Source organism: Petromyzon marinus, chromosome 27 (assembly GCF_048934315.1).
Source record: "Petromyzon marinus isolate PM22_M1 ecotype Great Lakes invasive population chromosome 27, UKy_Petmar_22M1.pri1.0, whole genome shotgun sequence".
Lineage (NCBI taxonomy): Eukaryota > Metazoa > Chordata > Hyperoartia > Petromyzontiformes > Petromyzontidae > Petromyzon > Petromyzon marinus.
The window spans coordinates 6,595,171-6,612,647 of record NC_133693.1 but is presented as its reverse complement, the minus strand read 5'-3'; the positions used below and the strand labels follow the sequence as shown (position 1 = coordinate 6,612,647).

The 17,477-nt window shown below is 49.3% G+C and overlaps 1 protein-coding gene across 5 annotated transcripts in view; it reads right to left on the bottom strand.

Moving 5' to 3' along the window:
- LOC116946601 (cGMP-dependent protein kinase 1-like) overlaps positions 1-13,809 on the bottom strand; it is a 38,948-nt gene extending 25,139 nt beyond the window's left edge. The window contains exons 1-5 of one of the 5 annotated variants that reach the window (XM_032961661.2): positions 13,407-13,809; positions 2,787-2,887; positions 1,961-2,029; positions 1,454-1,571; positions 216-382 (exon numbers count right to left, since the gene is read on the bottom strand). In XM_032961661.2, coding sequence (XP_032817552.2) covers positions 216-382; positions 1,454-1,571; positions 1,961-2,029; positions 2,787-2,887; positions 13,407-13,432 — 481 coding nt within the window. In that variant the 5' untranslated portion in view covers positions 13,433-13,809. The other 4 variants (XM_076070057.1, XM_076070058.1, XM_076070059.1 and 1 more) reach the window with 4 other exon arrangements.
- Between the last annotated feature and the right edge of the window lie 3,668 nt (positions 13,810-17,477).

Here is a 17,477-nt window from a genome sequence, read left to right as displayed (position 1 = left end):
TTATTACTGCTCTGGATACAGACGAAGGTAAACGCAGAGACACGCACGCACAAACACGCGCTACACACAAAGATCGACGCAGCGTGTGGCACGTGGAGGAGACACGGTGAGACGACACGGCCGAGGGAGGCCAGGAGAGTATCTGCGGCTCCCCCACGCACTTCTAATTGGCACAGTTGGCTACGTAGGGTGCGAAAGAAGTTCAACATACATACCCATGAGGATGTACATGCTTTCGCCGCTATCTCCCTCCGCTATGATCGTCTCTCCGCGTGCCCGCGTCGTCTCGGACATGCAGTCTCCCAGCAGCACCGTCTGCCCGGGCTGCATGCGCTTGAGCAGCTCGTTACTCCGAACCGCTTGCTCCACCAGGCGTGCCGTGCTGCCCGGGGTCACGGGGGCAGGATCGAGGTCAAGGTCAGGGGTCGGGGTCGCGAGAGAAACTCCCCTGCAATGTTAGCGGAGTTCGTAGTTGATCACGGGTGGGAGCTGTTCCCCAGAATGTTTTTTTTTTATCTCCCCCTCTTCTTGAAAAAGCTGCCGCTTCTAACTTAAGAGAATTCCGTTTGAAATGAACGGGGGACAGCACGGAGTAAATCAACGTCTGTGGGACAATATTGGCACGGAATTTGGTCTTCCATAGTCACCCAGGAACGTCTGTCCTTAACGCTCGTGACGCCACTACACATCGACCAGCCCCCCTAATTAATATTCATGAGCAGGTGACGTCCTCCGAGAAACCTTTCAATATAATTGGCGGCTGACGTCACTCCACACATGGGGGGCCGAGGCGCCTCCTTCCCTCTCCTCAGCTTGAACTTACAACCCGTTTTTGAGATAAAGCGTGCTATTTTTCTAATCATCTATAATTAACTCAACAAAAATGTAAACAAAGTATATTTATAAATTGCCATTATGATTTGCTAGATTTGTTTCATTCGCTTATCTGTTATTGTTTATGATTAGTTTATTTTACAGCGACTTGTTGCGTTTATCGGAGAAGCGGTGGTGTTGTTTTTTTGTTGTTGGCGAAACCCGATTTAAGAGCCGCTTAGCTCACAGGGAAATTCAAAATAAACTGAGTCGGAGCTGCGGCGACATCACGACGCGCAAAAGCATCGTGGCAGCCGGCAAATTGAGCAAATAGAGGTCGGGCACGTGCTAGACAGCCTCAAAGCCTAAATGGCAGCGCTCCATCTAAAAAAAGGCACTCGTGATTTCAGAGGCGGCAATTAATGTATTAATTTATTTATATGAGAGGCTTTCGCCGGTTCGTCGACGCAGCCGCGGATCGACGATGCGGATTTAAACGGCACCCCCCCCCCCCCCCCCCCCATTGCCCCCTTGCGGGTGTTGTATGCTGGTTGGGTCGTCGGGGCTCTGGGATTGTCTCCGTGGGCACGGGCTCCCGGAAAGTGTGACCGAGGTGGTCAGGGTGTGTGGCGCGGGGCACCTGGGCGACTTGGGCACGCGCTTGGCGAGGAGGAAGCAGCTGTCGGGCAGCGGCTCGCGCATGATGGGACGGCCGTGACCACCTCGGTCACACCCGGCCACCTCGCACGATTTCCTCGCTGAGACGCAAAGGACAAAGAGCCACACCCGCCCACCCACCACCACCACCAGCGTATAGCCTTGACAGACTTTTGAGGCAAGCGCTGCGAGCAAGAACCTACGAAGGCCGGTACGCCGCGAGATGCGGTGGGTGGTCAGCGCCACGCCCGGCCGCCTTTGTCTCCCCAGTGGCGATGTTTTACACAGCGCACCAGGTACTCGTTTGAGACTGAGTCGACTTAGGGGAGGCCCAGAGGACCGGTTCAGATGATCGTCATTGGTGTTGGCCGAAAAGCGGGAGTCGAACCCGGGTCGCCGGGTCTGTCGCGCAGCACGCTAACCACTGCACCACCGCTCCCCAAACGTACACATACATGCAAAACATGAATATGCAAACACACGCACAGACCTGCTGCCTCCAGTGACCGCTCGCTCTTTAATTGCGCCACCTCAGCCTCCTTCTTCCGGAGCTGTTGTTCTACAGCACAGAAAACAATATATAGTGTGTGTGGGTGTGTGTTTGGGGGTGTGTGGAGGTGTGTTTGGGGGTGTGTGGGGGTGTGTTTGGGGGTGTGGGTGTGTGGGTGTGTGGGTGTGTGTGTGGGTGTGTGGGTGTGTGTTTGGGGGTGTGTGGGTGTGTGTGTGTGGGTGTGTGTGTGTGGGTGTGAGTGTGTGGGTGTGTAAGTGTGTGTGTGTGTATGTAAGTGGGTGTGTGTGTGTGTGCAGTGAGTGTGGAGATGTGTCGTGGTTTAAATTCGGTTTTAATTAATCCGCGGTGCTAATGGAATGGCAAAAAAAACAATCGGATTGAGTGCGTGGGAAGATGATGGTTAAGGTAAATGGATCGATGGATCTATGGACAGATGGTTCGCCTCTCTGATATACTTTCGGCGTTGTACGGCATCGTGTCCGACGTTTCGCTCCAACTCGTCCTTGCAGCCTCTTCGGGAAAGCAAGGCTGGGAAACAGAAGCTGGGAGCTTCTTCAGAGAGCGTATGCAACACGCACGTGAAATCCAACGCAGTTCATGGATGGTTTGGCAGACGGATGGATGATAGATACGATGGATAGAGGGATGGATGAGTTAGCTGATAGATGGGTAAATGAGCTCGTCGTTGGATGAATGGTTTGATGGATGGATTCGCTGTTAGATGAACTGATGGATTGATAAGTTGGGTGAATATGTGTGTGAGTGGAGGAAGGGGATCAGGAAGATTGACAGAAATACATCTCACCCAAGTACTGGAGTCGAGTCTCCAGCTCCTGCCTCTGCTCTCGCTCCTTCTCCAGCTCGTTCGTCGCCGTCAACAGACGCAGCTCCAAGTCCCGCACAGACCTACAAGGGAGAAAACAAACAAACACATGAACGTATCTTCAAAGACAAATATCTCTCCCCCGCCCGCACCCTCCGTTCAGCTTTAACAAACTTTTGGGGCAAGTTCTGTTAGCGAGCACCGACGTAGGCTAGCACGGCACGCGAGGAAGTGGGTGGCCAGCACCACCCTGCCTTTGTCTCCCGAGTGTATTTACTTTCACACCTTTGTATTGTCCCCCCATTGCACTCATCTAGAGCGGGACACATACGTACATACATATAAAGACAAGATCCCCCGTATAGCCTTGACGTACTCTTGAGGCAAGTGCTGTTAGCAAATCAAGCCGAAAGCGGTGCACTAGGTGGCCAGCGTCACGCCCGGCCGCCTTCGTCTCCCCAGTGGCAATGTTTACGCATCGCACCAGGCACTCATTTGAGGCTGAGTCGACCTAGGGGGAGGCCCAGAACTTGTTCAGATAATCGTCAGTGGCCTTGGCTCTGAGCGGCCTTGGTCACCGGGTCCGTAGCAGTGTACGCTAACCGCTACACTACAGCTCTCCACACACGCACACGTGTGCATAACATACATGTGCACATACACGCACACGCAAAAGACAACGATCCCATGCTCAGCCTTTGAGACTATTGGGACAAGTGCTCTTCCTGAGCACACATGAAGGCTGGCACGACGGTGTGGACAACACCACGTCCAGCCACCTTTATATCTCCAATGCTGATATATTCAGACACGACAGTAGGTACGAATTGAATGCTGAATTGTGGTAGGGGAGAGCCAGGAGCGGTCCAACCAAATACAGCTTGTCACTGATAGCCGGGGTCAGGAATCGTACTCTGGTCACCACGGTTTATAACGCAAACAAAAGGGCAAGTATTCTCCCCCCAAAGTCAACAACTCATCCATAATAGAGGTCTTTGGGTTAGATCGCGTAAATATATAAATGTGTCGTTAAAACCCGCATCTCAATCACATTTACACAAACTGTAGATTTTAAGCTGAGTGAACCTAGGGGAAGCCCAGGCCCCTGTAATGATGACGACGATGGTCGTGTGCGTCATGGCCAGGAATGGAACACTAAGTTGCTTGAGGGCATAGCGGCTACCGTGAGTGACACGTAGACACACACACACGACGACAAGGCCACCAAGTCCCCGCACACCACGAACTCACACATTCCATCTCCCCGCCAGACTCGATTGGTCCTATTTAACAGCAATTTCCCTCCCCCCCCATCTCACTCCCCACTGACCCTCAACTATCAACTCAAACGGTCCTGATTATATCACAGGAGACCCAATCCCTCTGCGAATTCCCTGACTCCCACGCCCCACCACTCTCCACACACAGCCAAACACATTTCATACACAATTGCTCGATCCAAAAATTATCAATAATTAACCTAGGTTGTTACATAAGGTGCGTGCGCGTGCTAACGAACAACGAGGTGAGTTGGGAGGACTTTGTGTTGCTCGGTGCTGACTGGGTGGTTAAATCGGACCGACACGCACACAAAGAATACCTGGCCGGGTCTTTTTTTGGTCCGGTTTGGGGACACTAGAGTAGCTTCCCATCCTCCTCTACCCCTCCAGCCCGTTCCGCGATTGGTCTGAGTTTTGGGATCATTATTATGTGCTGTGTGTGTGGGTGTTGGCTCCGCTAAGCGCGCGCGCAGTACATTGCGTTTCGAGGTTAAAAATAGGAGGAATAAAAAATAAGAATCAAGTCCACACACTTGTCTTCCATTCTCATGCACAGTCCCAAATAAATGCATTAATTTAATACAAAGACAGCGACCTTCCCTCCCCGTAGAGCCTTAACAGACTGTTGGGGCAAGTGCTGTTAGCGAGCATCTATGGAGGCCGGAACGCCACACAAGGGGGTGGGTTATTGGCCAGCCGCCTTTGTCTCCCGAGTGGCGATGTTTACACACCGCAGCAGGTACTCATTTGAGGCTGAGTCGCCCTAGGGGAGGCCTAGGACCGATTCAAATATTCTCCACTGTAGTTGATCATGTCCGGTAATGGAAGTCGGGTCGCTGGGTTCGTAGCACAGTGCGCTAACAATTGCGCCACGGCTCCCCACTCAATTAATAGACACACGTGCACACACTCCCATATATAATAAGCGTGTGTCCATGTATGTGTTTGTGTATCTGTGTGTTTACGTGGTCCGGCAAAACAACCCCCTACTTCCTCGCGGTGCCGGACGGGAAACTCTGTCGTGGACAGTGCTGTGGGGAGAGGGCCAATTCCGATTGGCCTCTCCCTTCATGGCGTCTGTGACCACCACAGTGGCTAAACGGGGGCTCTGGACGGGTGCAAGGGGCTGGTAACCCCTCCACCTTCAACATTTTAACCACGAAACCACGAATAAAAAATGTAACTAATAAACTAATGCCGGAGGCCCCGGGGAGACAGGCGTCTATGACGTCTCCTGGCCAAACCCCAAATGGCGGAGCCAGGAGATTGAATCTCTACGCTCGGGGCTCCTCCAAAAACAACGAAAAGCCACTTCGTGTGGCCAAGTGGAATGTTCGAATGCTCACTGCGGAGGAGAGGCTGCCACTCCTCTGTCGGGAGGTGGACCGGTATCGCCTGGATCTCTGTGGCATTCAGGAGGTCCGGTGGACCGGTTCTGGCTCCTGCCACCATGAGGGGTGGACAGTCCTCTACTCGGGGCAGCAGACTGCCAAACAACAGGCTCTTCTTTTGAACAAAAGAATGAAGGGTGCGTGGGAGCGTGGCGGTGAGGTGTGGGAAGCTGTAAGCCCCAGGCTACTTTGGGCTCGCCTTCCCATCAACAAGTAGCGAGGAGTGGTGGTCGTAGTTACTTATGCCCCGACCGAAGACGAACATCCATGGAGGGATGCAGGCAAAGCCGATGAGTCAGATGCCTTCTATGACCTCCTGTCACAAGTGCTGGCTAAAGTGGCCCCTCGGGATAGAGTCATCTTGTTGGGTGACTTCAATGCCCGAGTTGGTCATGATGCTGGCACCTGGTCTGGAGTGATTGGAGGGCATGGGCCAGATCAGCTCAATAACAACGGTAGGAGGCTACTAGATTTTTGTGCAGCCCATGGGCTTGTAATTACCAACACGCTGTTCCGGCATCGGCGCATCCACACAACATCATGGATGCATGCCGGGTCCAAGCAAGAAGATCTGCTGGACTACATAGTGACGGACCAGCGGATGCTAGCCCATGTCCTTGACACCAGGACCTACCGTGGAGCTGATCTGCCCTCTGACCATCGACTAATCATCTGTAAGATGCGCCTGCCATTCTTCCACTCCGGTGGTGGGTGTACACCCAGGACCCCATTCCAACCTAAAGTGGCCTGGTCTCAGTTATCTGATGAAAGTTGCAAGCGAGAATTTCATCGCTTTCCGCTGGGGTTGGCATCGTCCCCCACTCCTCCTGATGTCGAGGGTAAATGGGCGAGGTTTAGGACTGTGACTCATGCAGCTGCAATGGCTGCTTTGGGTACGCGGTGCAGACCTCCCCAGAGACCTTGGCTGACAGAGGAGGTGTTCAGGATAATTGTTTTTTTACCCTTTTATCTGGCAACAGAACTGACACCTTTTTTTTACAAGGAGTCATGTTTACATTGACCACAATACCTGCAGTGGAACGCAAACAAAAACAACAACTCTTATAATGTATGCACTGTCCTTGAAATTGATTGGTCCACACCCGAGACAGCTTTCTTTAGAGCCTCGTCTCACATGGTGTTGGACCAGAAGAAAAAAAGGTGTCAGTTTTGTTGCCAGATAAAAGGGTAAAAACCCAATTATCATATTTTGTTACTGGCAAATGAGGTTTCCAATGGTGTGTTCAGGATAGTTGAGAAAAAGCGACAGGCCCACTGTCATCGGCTACAGAATCCCACGTCAGAGAATGAGGAGGCTTACCGCAGCCTTCGCTCGGAGATTCGGAGAGTCGTGAGGCGCTGCAAGGATGGGTGGTGGTCGCGGGTTGCTGAGGAGATGGAGTCTGCCTCAGTGGCCCGCGATCACAAATCTCTATTTAACTCCATCAAAAAAGTAACCTGCAGCGCCACACCTATCACCATTATTAGGGGAAAAAGCGGTGATCCAATCTCCGACCCCCAGGAACAGGTTTGCAGATTTGCTGAGAATTTCTGTGAGGTCCTGGGGGAGGGGAAATCCCTCAGCCAGGAAAACATCGTGGCACAAAGTGGGGATGACCCTGCTGAGGCTGCGGTGCCTCAAATATTGGAGGAAGTCACCCCCTGTGAGTGGCTGGCTGAGGTGCTATCTGTTGGGGAATTACTGAAGGCGATCCGGAGTCTGAGACCAGGAAAGGCACCGGGCAGAGATGATCTCCCAAGCGAAATGCTGAGGAAGGGTGGCGTTTGTGCACAGACTGCCCTATATGATATCATAACAACAGTCTGGACCACTGGACGGGTTCTGCAGGATTGGAAGGATGCCTTGGTGGTCCCCCTCTTTAAGAAGGGGGACCGCACAGACTGTAACAACTACAGGGGCATCTCACTCCTCAGTGTGCCGGGAAAGGTCCTGGCAAGGATTATTCAACATCGCCTTGCCAGGCACGCTGAGGAGAGGCTTGTGGAGCCCCAATGCGGTTTCAGGAAAGGGCGGTCTTGCACAGATGTCATATTTTCTGTCCGTCTGCTACAGCAGAGGTGTAGGGAATTCCAACAAGACCTACGTCTCTGCTTTATTGACCTGGTCAAGGCCTATGATACCATCAGTAGGCCTGGGCTCTGGATTGTTCTTCGTGCTTTTGGAGTCCCTGACCCCCTGCTCACGATCATTAAGGACCTTCATGATGGTGAGCGGGCCCGGGTAAAACTATGTGTTCAGGAGTCAGAGCCATTCCCTGTACACCTTGGGGTGCGACAGGGATGTCCTCTGGCTCCCACATTATTTAACATCTATTTTGACCACGTAGTTCGTGAAGCCTTCAATAGCTGTACCGGGGGGAATCTCCATTTGGTACAGATATAATGGGAGGCTGATCGATGCCCAGGTGCGGTCAAGGGATGGTTCCCTATTGCTCAACCACTTTATGTATGCCGATGATTTGGTAATAGCTGCTCATTCAGAGGAGGAGTTGGAGATGCTGCTGCTGAGACTGGAGCGTGCCACTAAGAGATGGGGCTTTACCATCAGCCCCACCAAAACTAAGCACCTGCATGGGTATTTTGTACCATCGGACACTCCACCCCCACAACTCCCATTCGGTGATGGGGCAGTTGTGGAGAGAGTGGAGAGTTTCCCATACCTGGGCAGTGTGCTTATGACCGGCTCCAGTTTAATAGCAGAGGTCTCACCCCGAATCAGTCGAGCGGCAATATCTTTTCATCGGTTGCGTAACGCTGTGTGGAAGCTACCTAGTCTGTCGCTCCGCACTAAGCTTCAGGTCTTCTCGGCCATGGTCATTCCCTCCCTTCTCTACGCTTGCGAAACGTGGACCCCCCTAATGTAACATCTTCGCCAGTTAGAAACATTTAGGCTAGCCTGCCAACGATCCATCCTGGGTTTAACCAGGCTGGATTGTGTGAGGAGCTCACAAATCCTTAAAAGATCTGGGCAAGGTCCCATCGGTGAGCTCCTCCGGCAGGCAAGGCTGCCTTGGCTGGGTCATATAGCCCGCATGCCCAGCCACCGCATGCCGAAACAGCTTTTGTTCGGCCGGATCGAGGGGGCTAAACGGGCGCGGCACGGGCTAGAGAAGAGAAGGAGTGATGTGGTACAGGAGGACGTGGAGCTGAGTGGACTTGCCGATGACTGGTACCAGCGGTGTCAAGATCGCCCTCTGTGGAGGAGGCTCGTGAAGGATGCTACTGGGCAGTTGGAGGCAGTCGCCCTCCAACAACAACGGAGGGCGGAGGAGCGACGCTCACAACAACGAGTGGAGCGCCGGGTGGCTAAAGCACAGCAGGTTGGCACAGTAGGGGGCACAGGTGGTGCATCAGCCAGTCATCTCAGTCATCTTAGTCAGTCGACCCGTGGCACTTGGGTCTGCCCCGTGACCTCCTGCCAGCGGGCGTTCGACACTTCACGTGGCCTCAAGGTGCAAGCGTCGTGGTGACGTCACCGCCACTTAATGGCGAATGGCGGTTGTTGATGGCGGTTGTTGTTATGTGGGGAGCGGCAGCGCAGTGGCTAGAACGCTCCATTACGAATCCAGCGACCCGAGTTTGATTCCTGCTCACAGCCACCAACACCAGTGACGATTATCTGAACCTGTCCCGAGCCTCCCCTAGGGCGACTCAGCCTCAAATGAGTACCTGCTGCGGTGTCTAAACATCGTCACTCGGGAGACAAAGGCGGCCGAGCGTGGTGCTGGCCACCCACCCCTTGTGCACCGTTGGGTCCTTCCATGGTGATTGCTAACAGCACTTCCCTCAAAAGTATGTTAAGGCCTTTGCATGTATGTCCCGGTCTGGATGAGTGAAATGAGGGGGAAATATGAAGGTGTGAAAGCACATAGTGTACAGTATATATATTTAAAAAACTAAACATGTAAGGCAATAACGCTGTGGCCTTAAAACGAATCCGTTATTATAATAGGCGACGTTTTTGGGCAATGGGTCTGCAATGCACTGCAAATGGCCCCACTTCACCGCCTCGCTATGGTCTTTAAAGAAGGGCCATTGTCCTAAACGTCGCCTCTCTGTTATATATTTTTTTGTTCATTTTTAAGGCTACAGTGATATTGATGAACGTGTCCACTTGTTGTTGTTAATTGTGGTCGTGCACCACCGCCAACTCAGCAACAGCATCGTCGTCGTTATCATCATCATCACTAAATAAATAGTTTTCATCAAGAAGATGTTCATGCAACCAAATGACCCTCAAAAAACACCCGGGCCTCATCAGAGCCGAGCGTGGCTGGTAAACAGAGTTGACCGTGGTTCGTACCCTTGTATGGGCGACCCAATGGATTCGTGCCCCGTGCCGGTCTCAATAAGCGCATGCTAACAGCACTTGCCCCAACAGCCTGGAAAGGCTACACGTGGGATCTTTGTCTTTGTATGGATGCCCACCAGAGGGAGGGCCAAACGATGGCGGGTCCGGCAGTGCATTCTTGAATCTATCTGTGCGGAGTGATACCTCTTGTACCGCATGGCGAGGTTTATCCTCATATTGGAGAAAAAAAATGGTGTCTAGTTAGGACCCTGTTATCAGAAGTCTTCAGATTGAGCGAGCCTTTGCTTGATTAATAAATAAATTCAACTTTTTTATTAGGATTTCTTTTTTTATACACACCCTAGGGGGTAGAGCGGTGGGTGACGCAGTCGTTCATTCAAATTAAGTTTGATTCCCGGCCACGGCTCACATCAGTGGCGAGTGACATCTGAACCGGTTTTTGTGACCCCCCCCACCCACCGACCCCCCTCCCCCATTCACCAACCCAAACTGAGCAGCGTGGTGAAGTATGGTCAATCAACCCCGCTGACCAACACAGCATGGGGAAGAGCTTTTTCCAGCAGAAGAATACCAAATTGCATCCCCATTGCTAAAATCAGACATCCACTCACTTAGACTTTTTTTTATGAAGTGTACTACAATAGAGCCAAATTAGTATTATTAATATCGTTTTTTTTTTCCAACTAATTTTATATTCGAAAAGACACTTATCCCAGCAGTTTAGCTACATACAAATGCTGAGACGTGGCTCAGCGGTAGCGCGTTCCGGCCCCTTGTTGCAGGGGTTCGTGGTTCGAATCAGCCGGGCCACTCCGGTTATAACTGCGGGTGTCTATTGACCGCACAAATATCACGCGCCGTCCGCTTCACGGTGGATGTCTAAAGATCTCCCGACGTCAGTGCGTGCCGGCGTCGTAGTCCCAATTAATGTTTACCAAATATTGATCAAATTACGCCGCCAATTACTCAAATGGGACGACACAAAGTGACACCGCTCCCTACTGGGAGACCAGAGCCGTCTGTGAAATGCACCGCCACTTGCGATAGCCTCGCCCTATTAGAGTGCTGCGAATACCAAATGTAATGGTTATTGTTATTATTAATCGTTACCGTACTGTATTGAGCAATGTTGCGTTTTCACGCGGGGTATTACAGTGGAGATCAAGATTTAATCTTATCCACTCATCATGCACCCTGTGGTGGCTAAAAAATATCACCCATTTTATGGGGCCTGGTTGTGATGAAGATTGGCTGTGATAAGGAGAGTAACCCCAGGCATGGAAATGTAGAATTTCAATCTCTGGATCGGTTCTGACCTGATCAGACGACAGGAGAGTATAACCAATCATTAATTCATGGCATTTCAGAATCAATATTTATTTACCCTGAAGGAATCCGATGACCTATGAAGCCCGTTTTCACAGATGTCCAGCATTTATCTGGGTAAGCCTCACAGAGTCTCAAGCCTCCTTTTCAGGAGGGTGCTGCCACATCGGAATGTTCGGCAAAAAAAAACTCCACTCATTGAGTTGTTAGTAATAGAAGTTTTTTGGGGTTAGATCGCGTAAGTATGAATGTGTCGTAACCCTCCACTACCCGACACAGCCAGTAAGGTTTATCACGTACACAACGCGGCAATTAGTTACTACTTCAGCCCACCGGTGTGTTGGAGAGTAAATCCACAACATTTACAATTACATTCAGCATCATCGGGCGATTGCCCAATGATGCTGGATGTAATTGCCAGCGAATCGTCGTACTCAGATTGTAAATGTTGTGGATTTACTCTCCAACACACCGGTGGGCTGAAGTAGTAACTGATTGGCGCGTTGTGTACGTGACAAACCTTATTGGCTGTGTTGGGTGATGGAGGATTACGACACATTCATACTCATGCGAGCTAACCTAAAAACCTTTATTATGAATAATATTGGTCGCGAAAGCCTGCTGCGTGTTAAACTGAGTTGTTTGCTTTGTCAAAGCAAGCCAGAGTATCCGGAGAACCCTCAGCACATCGGAGGAGGTATAAAAGCTCAAATCTCGGCACAGACAGATCCAATTCGCAGCCTCTCAGTCCAGTGAGTTGACCAAATCTGTGGACCGAACCAATAGCTCCACTGCTACCTCCTGGCCACGAGCAGCCCTGAAGCTACAGCACCTTGCGAGCGCAGGTAGTCACCCATCCAAGCACCAAACGGAACTCGACTCTGATTATCTTCCGAGATCCGACGAGGTCTGGGGACATTCAATGTGTTTTTGTTGTCTTGTATGTTCATAATATTGCACATACATATACACATCACCACCATATTTATCCACTGCTGAATGACTGCCTCCCTAAGGCGTGACTATGACCTCCCACGATCCCGCGACGCATTGTAACAATCCACCCAGCACCCGCAACGTGAACTCATTTCATCGCTCCGTGTCATCGCGGGATGTAGTCTTACGCACAATTTCTCATCAATGTATTTATACACACGTTGCATTGTTCATTATGCTATACTGCAGTGGTTCTTAACATTTACTGCAGCCTTTGCACCCCTTTGTTCTGAATCGTAAAAAAAAGTATAATGTTAATAAATACACAGGGGTTGATGAAACAGCAAAGCGGTTGTACTCACTTGTCCGTGCTTCGTTTGTGTTTCGATTATTTATCTTCTCAAAAAAAACATCTGACCGTGTCTCGTAACGCCAGAAAGGGCATCTCGCTCCCCCAGGGGCTGCAGCGTGCACCCCAGGTTAAGAAGAAGAACCACTGCCATTCTGTATCAAAGTATTTACTGCACACATACACACAACATACCTCACGTAGACTGGGGAATTAACAGGGAGCATGAGCAATGCAGGACAGCTGCTCATGCTGATATGTCAAGGCTGACAGCGATATCCTATCGATGAGTGACGGCTAACATTGCAGCAAGTGGCATTGATACTCAGCTGATGCTTATCCACTCGGTCAGCGAAGAGAGCTGACAGCGATGCTCAAAACTAACGTCTGATTATTTGAAAACCAGATAGATATTTGTTGTGAATGTTGGAAGAATGTTGTTGATGATAATGATGACCCTGATAATGCAGCAGTTGATGATGATGACAGTGAAGATGTGTGTAATACTAAAGTCGTTGCTGCTGCTGTTGATGATGATGATAATTGATGATGTTTCCGCTACAACTGCTGCTGATGATTCTACTACTGGTGTCATTACTGCTGCTAATTAATATAATGCGCTGCTGCTGATGATGATGATGCTGCTGCTGATGATGATGCTTCTACTTTTGCTCATGCGATCGCTGCTGCTGATTACCCGACTATTAATATTACCGATGTGGCTGCTGCTGATACTACTGATACTACTTCTTTTTGCTGCTGTTGATTATGATAATCATATTAGTATTAATACTACTGTTTGTTGATGATCCTACTAAAACCAATACGAATACTGCGAATGAGAACGATCCAACTAATAATAATGCTGCTGCTGCTGCTGTTGACGATGATCCTTCGGGTACGAATGCCGATGCTCAGAATGGTCCTATAATGCTGCTGATGATGATGATGCCGTTGATCATGACGATGGCGATTTCTTTACAGTACCTGAAGCAGCCCATCTCCACCGTCATGTTCTGAAACGGGAACACGCATGCAGACAACCGTGAGACTGGCGGCCCGATTCGGATTGAAGACAAACGCAGTTAGGGAGGAAGGCGTGAGTGGAGAGAGAGAGAGGGGGGAGCGAGAGAGAGAGAGAGCAGGGTGCATGGGGGAGAGAAGCAGTCGTGAGCTGAGAGAGCGAGATAAATAAAGAGAGCGGGGTGCATGGGGAGGGAGAGAGGGAGACGTGAGTGGAGAGAGAGAGAGAGCGCGAGACGGGATTTCGTGGTGAGAGGGTGGAGTGTTTTTGAGTGGAGTGTTTTTGAGTGTGATGCGAGAGGGATGAGATGCGTGAGTGGAGAGAGCGCTCGGGTGGTGAGGAGACAACGATGCGTGAATGTGGAGAGAGAGAGAGAGAGGCGGGGGAGGGAGATATAAAATGCTTTGAGAGGTGTAATTTTTGATGAGACAGGATCGCCACTGCTGTAATCTATCATTGATAGCTGTCTCTCTTTCTCTCCATTTCCTGCTACACGCTGGGACTCATCAACCTCCCCTGTCTCCCCACTCGAGTACGATCTGCAAGGCGAACACCACTCGATCACGTGACGCTGATGAGGTACCCGATAGATGTGGACCTCCAGTCAGACATCTTCCATTGAACGAAATGAGTCCCAGGACCTTAATATCTGGAGGGTGCCACCTTTGGAAATGTTTGGCCACGGACACGCAGTCACAAAGACACATAGACACACAGTCACAAATACACATATACACATATACACACAGTCACAAAGACACATACACACAGTCACAAAGACACATAGACATATAGACACATAGACACACAGTCACAAAGACTCAAATACACACAGTCACATAGACACACAGTCACACAGTCACAAAGACACAGACACACAGTCACAAAGACACATAGACACATATACACAGACACATAGACACATATACACACAGTCACACAGTCACATAGACACATATACACACAGTCACAGTCACATAGACACATATACACACAGTCACAAAGACACATAGACACACAGTCACATAGGCACATAGACACACAGTCACATAGACACGCAGTCACAAAGACACATAGACACAGACACATAGACACATATACACAGACACATAGACACAGACACATAGACACATAGACACACAGACACATAGACACACAGTCATATAGACACACAGTCACAAAGACACATAGACAAACAGTCACAAAGACACATAGACACATATACACAGACACATAGACACACAGTCACATAGACACACAGTCACAAAGACACATAGACACACAGTCACAAATACACATAGACACATAGACACATAGACACGCAGTCACAAAGACACATAGACACAAAGACACATATACACAGACACATAGACACACAGTCACATAGACATACAGTCACATAGACACATAGACACACAGTCACATAGACACATAGACACATAGACACACAGTCACATAGACACATAGACACACAGTCACAAAGACACATAGACACACAGTCACAAAGACACATATACACAGTCACATAGACACATAGACACACAGACACACAGTCACATAGACACATAGACAAGCAGTCACACAGACACATAGACACACAGTCACATAGACACATAGACACACAGTCACATAGACACATAGACAAACAGTCACATAGACACATAGACACACAGTCACATAGACACACAGTCACATAGACACATAGACACACTGTCACATAGACACATAGACACACAGTCACAAAGACACATAGACACACAGTCACATAGACACACAGTCACAAAGACACATAGACACACAGTCACATAGACACATAGACACACAGTCACAAAGACACATAGACACACAGTCACATAGACACATAGACACACAGTCACATAGACACACAGTCACATAGACACATAGACACACAGTCACATAGACACATAGACACACAGTCACAAAGACACATAGACACACAGTCACATAGACACATAGACACACAGTCACATAGACACACAGTCACAAAGACACATAGACACACAGTCACATAGACACATAGACACACAGTCACATAGACACATAGACACACAGTCACATAGACACACAGTCACATAGACACATAGACACACAGTCACATAGACACATAGACACACAGTCACAAAGACACATAGACACACAGTCACATAGACACATAGACACACAGTCACATAGACACATAGACACACAGTCACATAGACACACAGTCACATAGACACACAGTCACATAGACACATAGACACACAGTCACATAGACACACAGTCACATAGACACATAGACACAGTCACAAAGACACATAGACACACAGTCACGTAGACACATTGACACACAGTCACATAGACACACAGTCACATAGACACATAGACACACAGTCACATAGACACACAGTCACATAGACACATAGACACAGTCACAAAGACACATAGACACACAGTCACATAGACACATAGACACACAGTCACATAGACACATTGACACACAGTCACATAGACACACAGTCACAAAAACACATAGACACACAGTCACAAAGACACACAGTCACATAGACACATAGACACACAGTCACAAAGACACATAGACACACAGTCACATATACACATAGACACACAGTCACATAGACACATAGACACACAGTCACAAAGACACATAGACACACAGTCACATAGACACATAGACACACAGTCACATAGACACATAGACACACAGTCACATAGACACATAGACACACAGTCACATAGACACACAGTCACAAAACACATAGACACACAGTCACAAAGACACACAGTCACTTAGACACACAGTCACATAGACACACAGTCATATAGACACATATACACACAGTCACATAGACACATAGACACACAGTCACATAGACACATAGTCACATAGACACATAGACACACAGTCACATAGACACACAGTCACTTAGACACACAGTCACATAGACACATAGACACAGTCACTTAGACACACAGTCACTTAGACACATAGACACATAGTCACATACATACACAGTTACATATACTTGCATACATACACAGTCACATACATAGTCACATAGATGCACAGACAAATACTAGAACACACGGATGTAAATGTGAGATGATTGGTGGGTGAGTGTGGGGGTGATTGAGGGCGAGAGAGAGAGAGAGCGCGCTATGGGATAGGCATTGATGTTGATGAGGTAGCGAGAGGTAGGAAGAGGTATGCAGGGGCAATAAAAGGGTATGACTCATAAAACCACTCAATACGATCATGGGTCAACCACCCACGGCTCCCCAACAACCTCCATTGCCCTCTAAGCTCGTGACGAATTGGCACCGGCATCCCTTGGGAATGGAAGCACCTGTAAGGCCCGCACAGGTAAACACGCAACGTCCCCGCGGCATTCGTCAACAGGCGCTCTGCTCTTCGTAACAACACAGTTGCTGTGTCGGGTTGGATTTGGGAAATTGTGAATGTGTCGTGAACCCACCTCCACCCGACACGATGGTCACGTGGACAGTAGCGGTAACTAGCGAGGGGGGGGGCAAGACACCCCCCCTCCCCCCAATCCCTGGTGGCGAAAGACACGCGTTGGGGCCCCCCTTGAAAACCACCGTGAGATTTGTTTTAAACCACAGTGTAAAAAGAACAAACATTGATTTAAAACTCGGCTTACATGATATGTAAATATATATTTTTCATGAAAGTGCTCTCTTAACTTGAAATGATTTATATATCCAAGACACTTTACACAGAATTAACAACGGTACATTATGGATGTATAATGATGGAGATGCGGCGAATGAAACAGATGAGAGGAAGCAATGCGGGCGAAACTGTGACGATGCGAGAATTTGGTGAAAGCGAAACCGATGACAGTTAATGATGATGATGAACGGATTGAATGAATGGGGTTAATGAGCGATAGCCATATAATGAGACGATGAATGGGGAACAGTAGCCGTGGCGGTTATGGTGGGGAGTTTAAGTTGCCGTGGGATGAGCGAGTCGTGAGTGCGTGCGGAGCGGA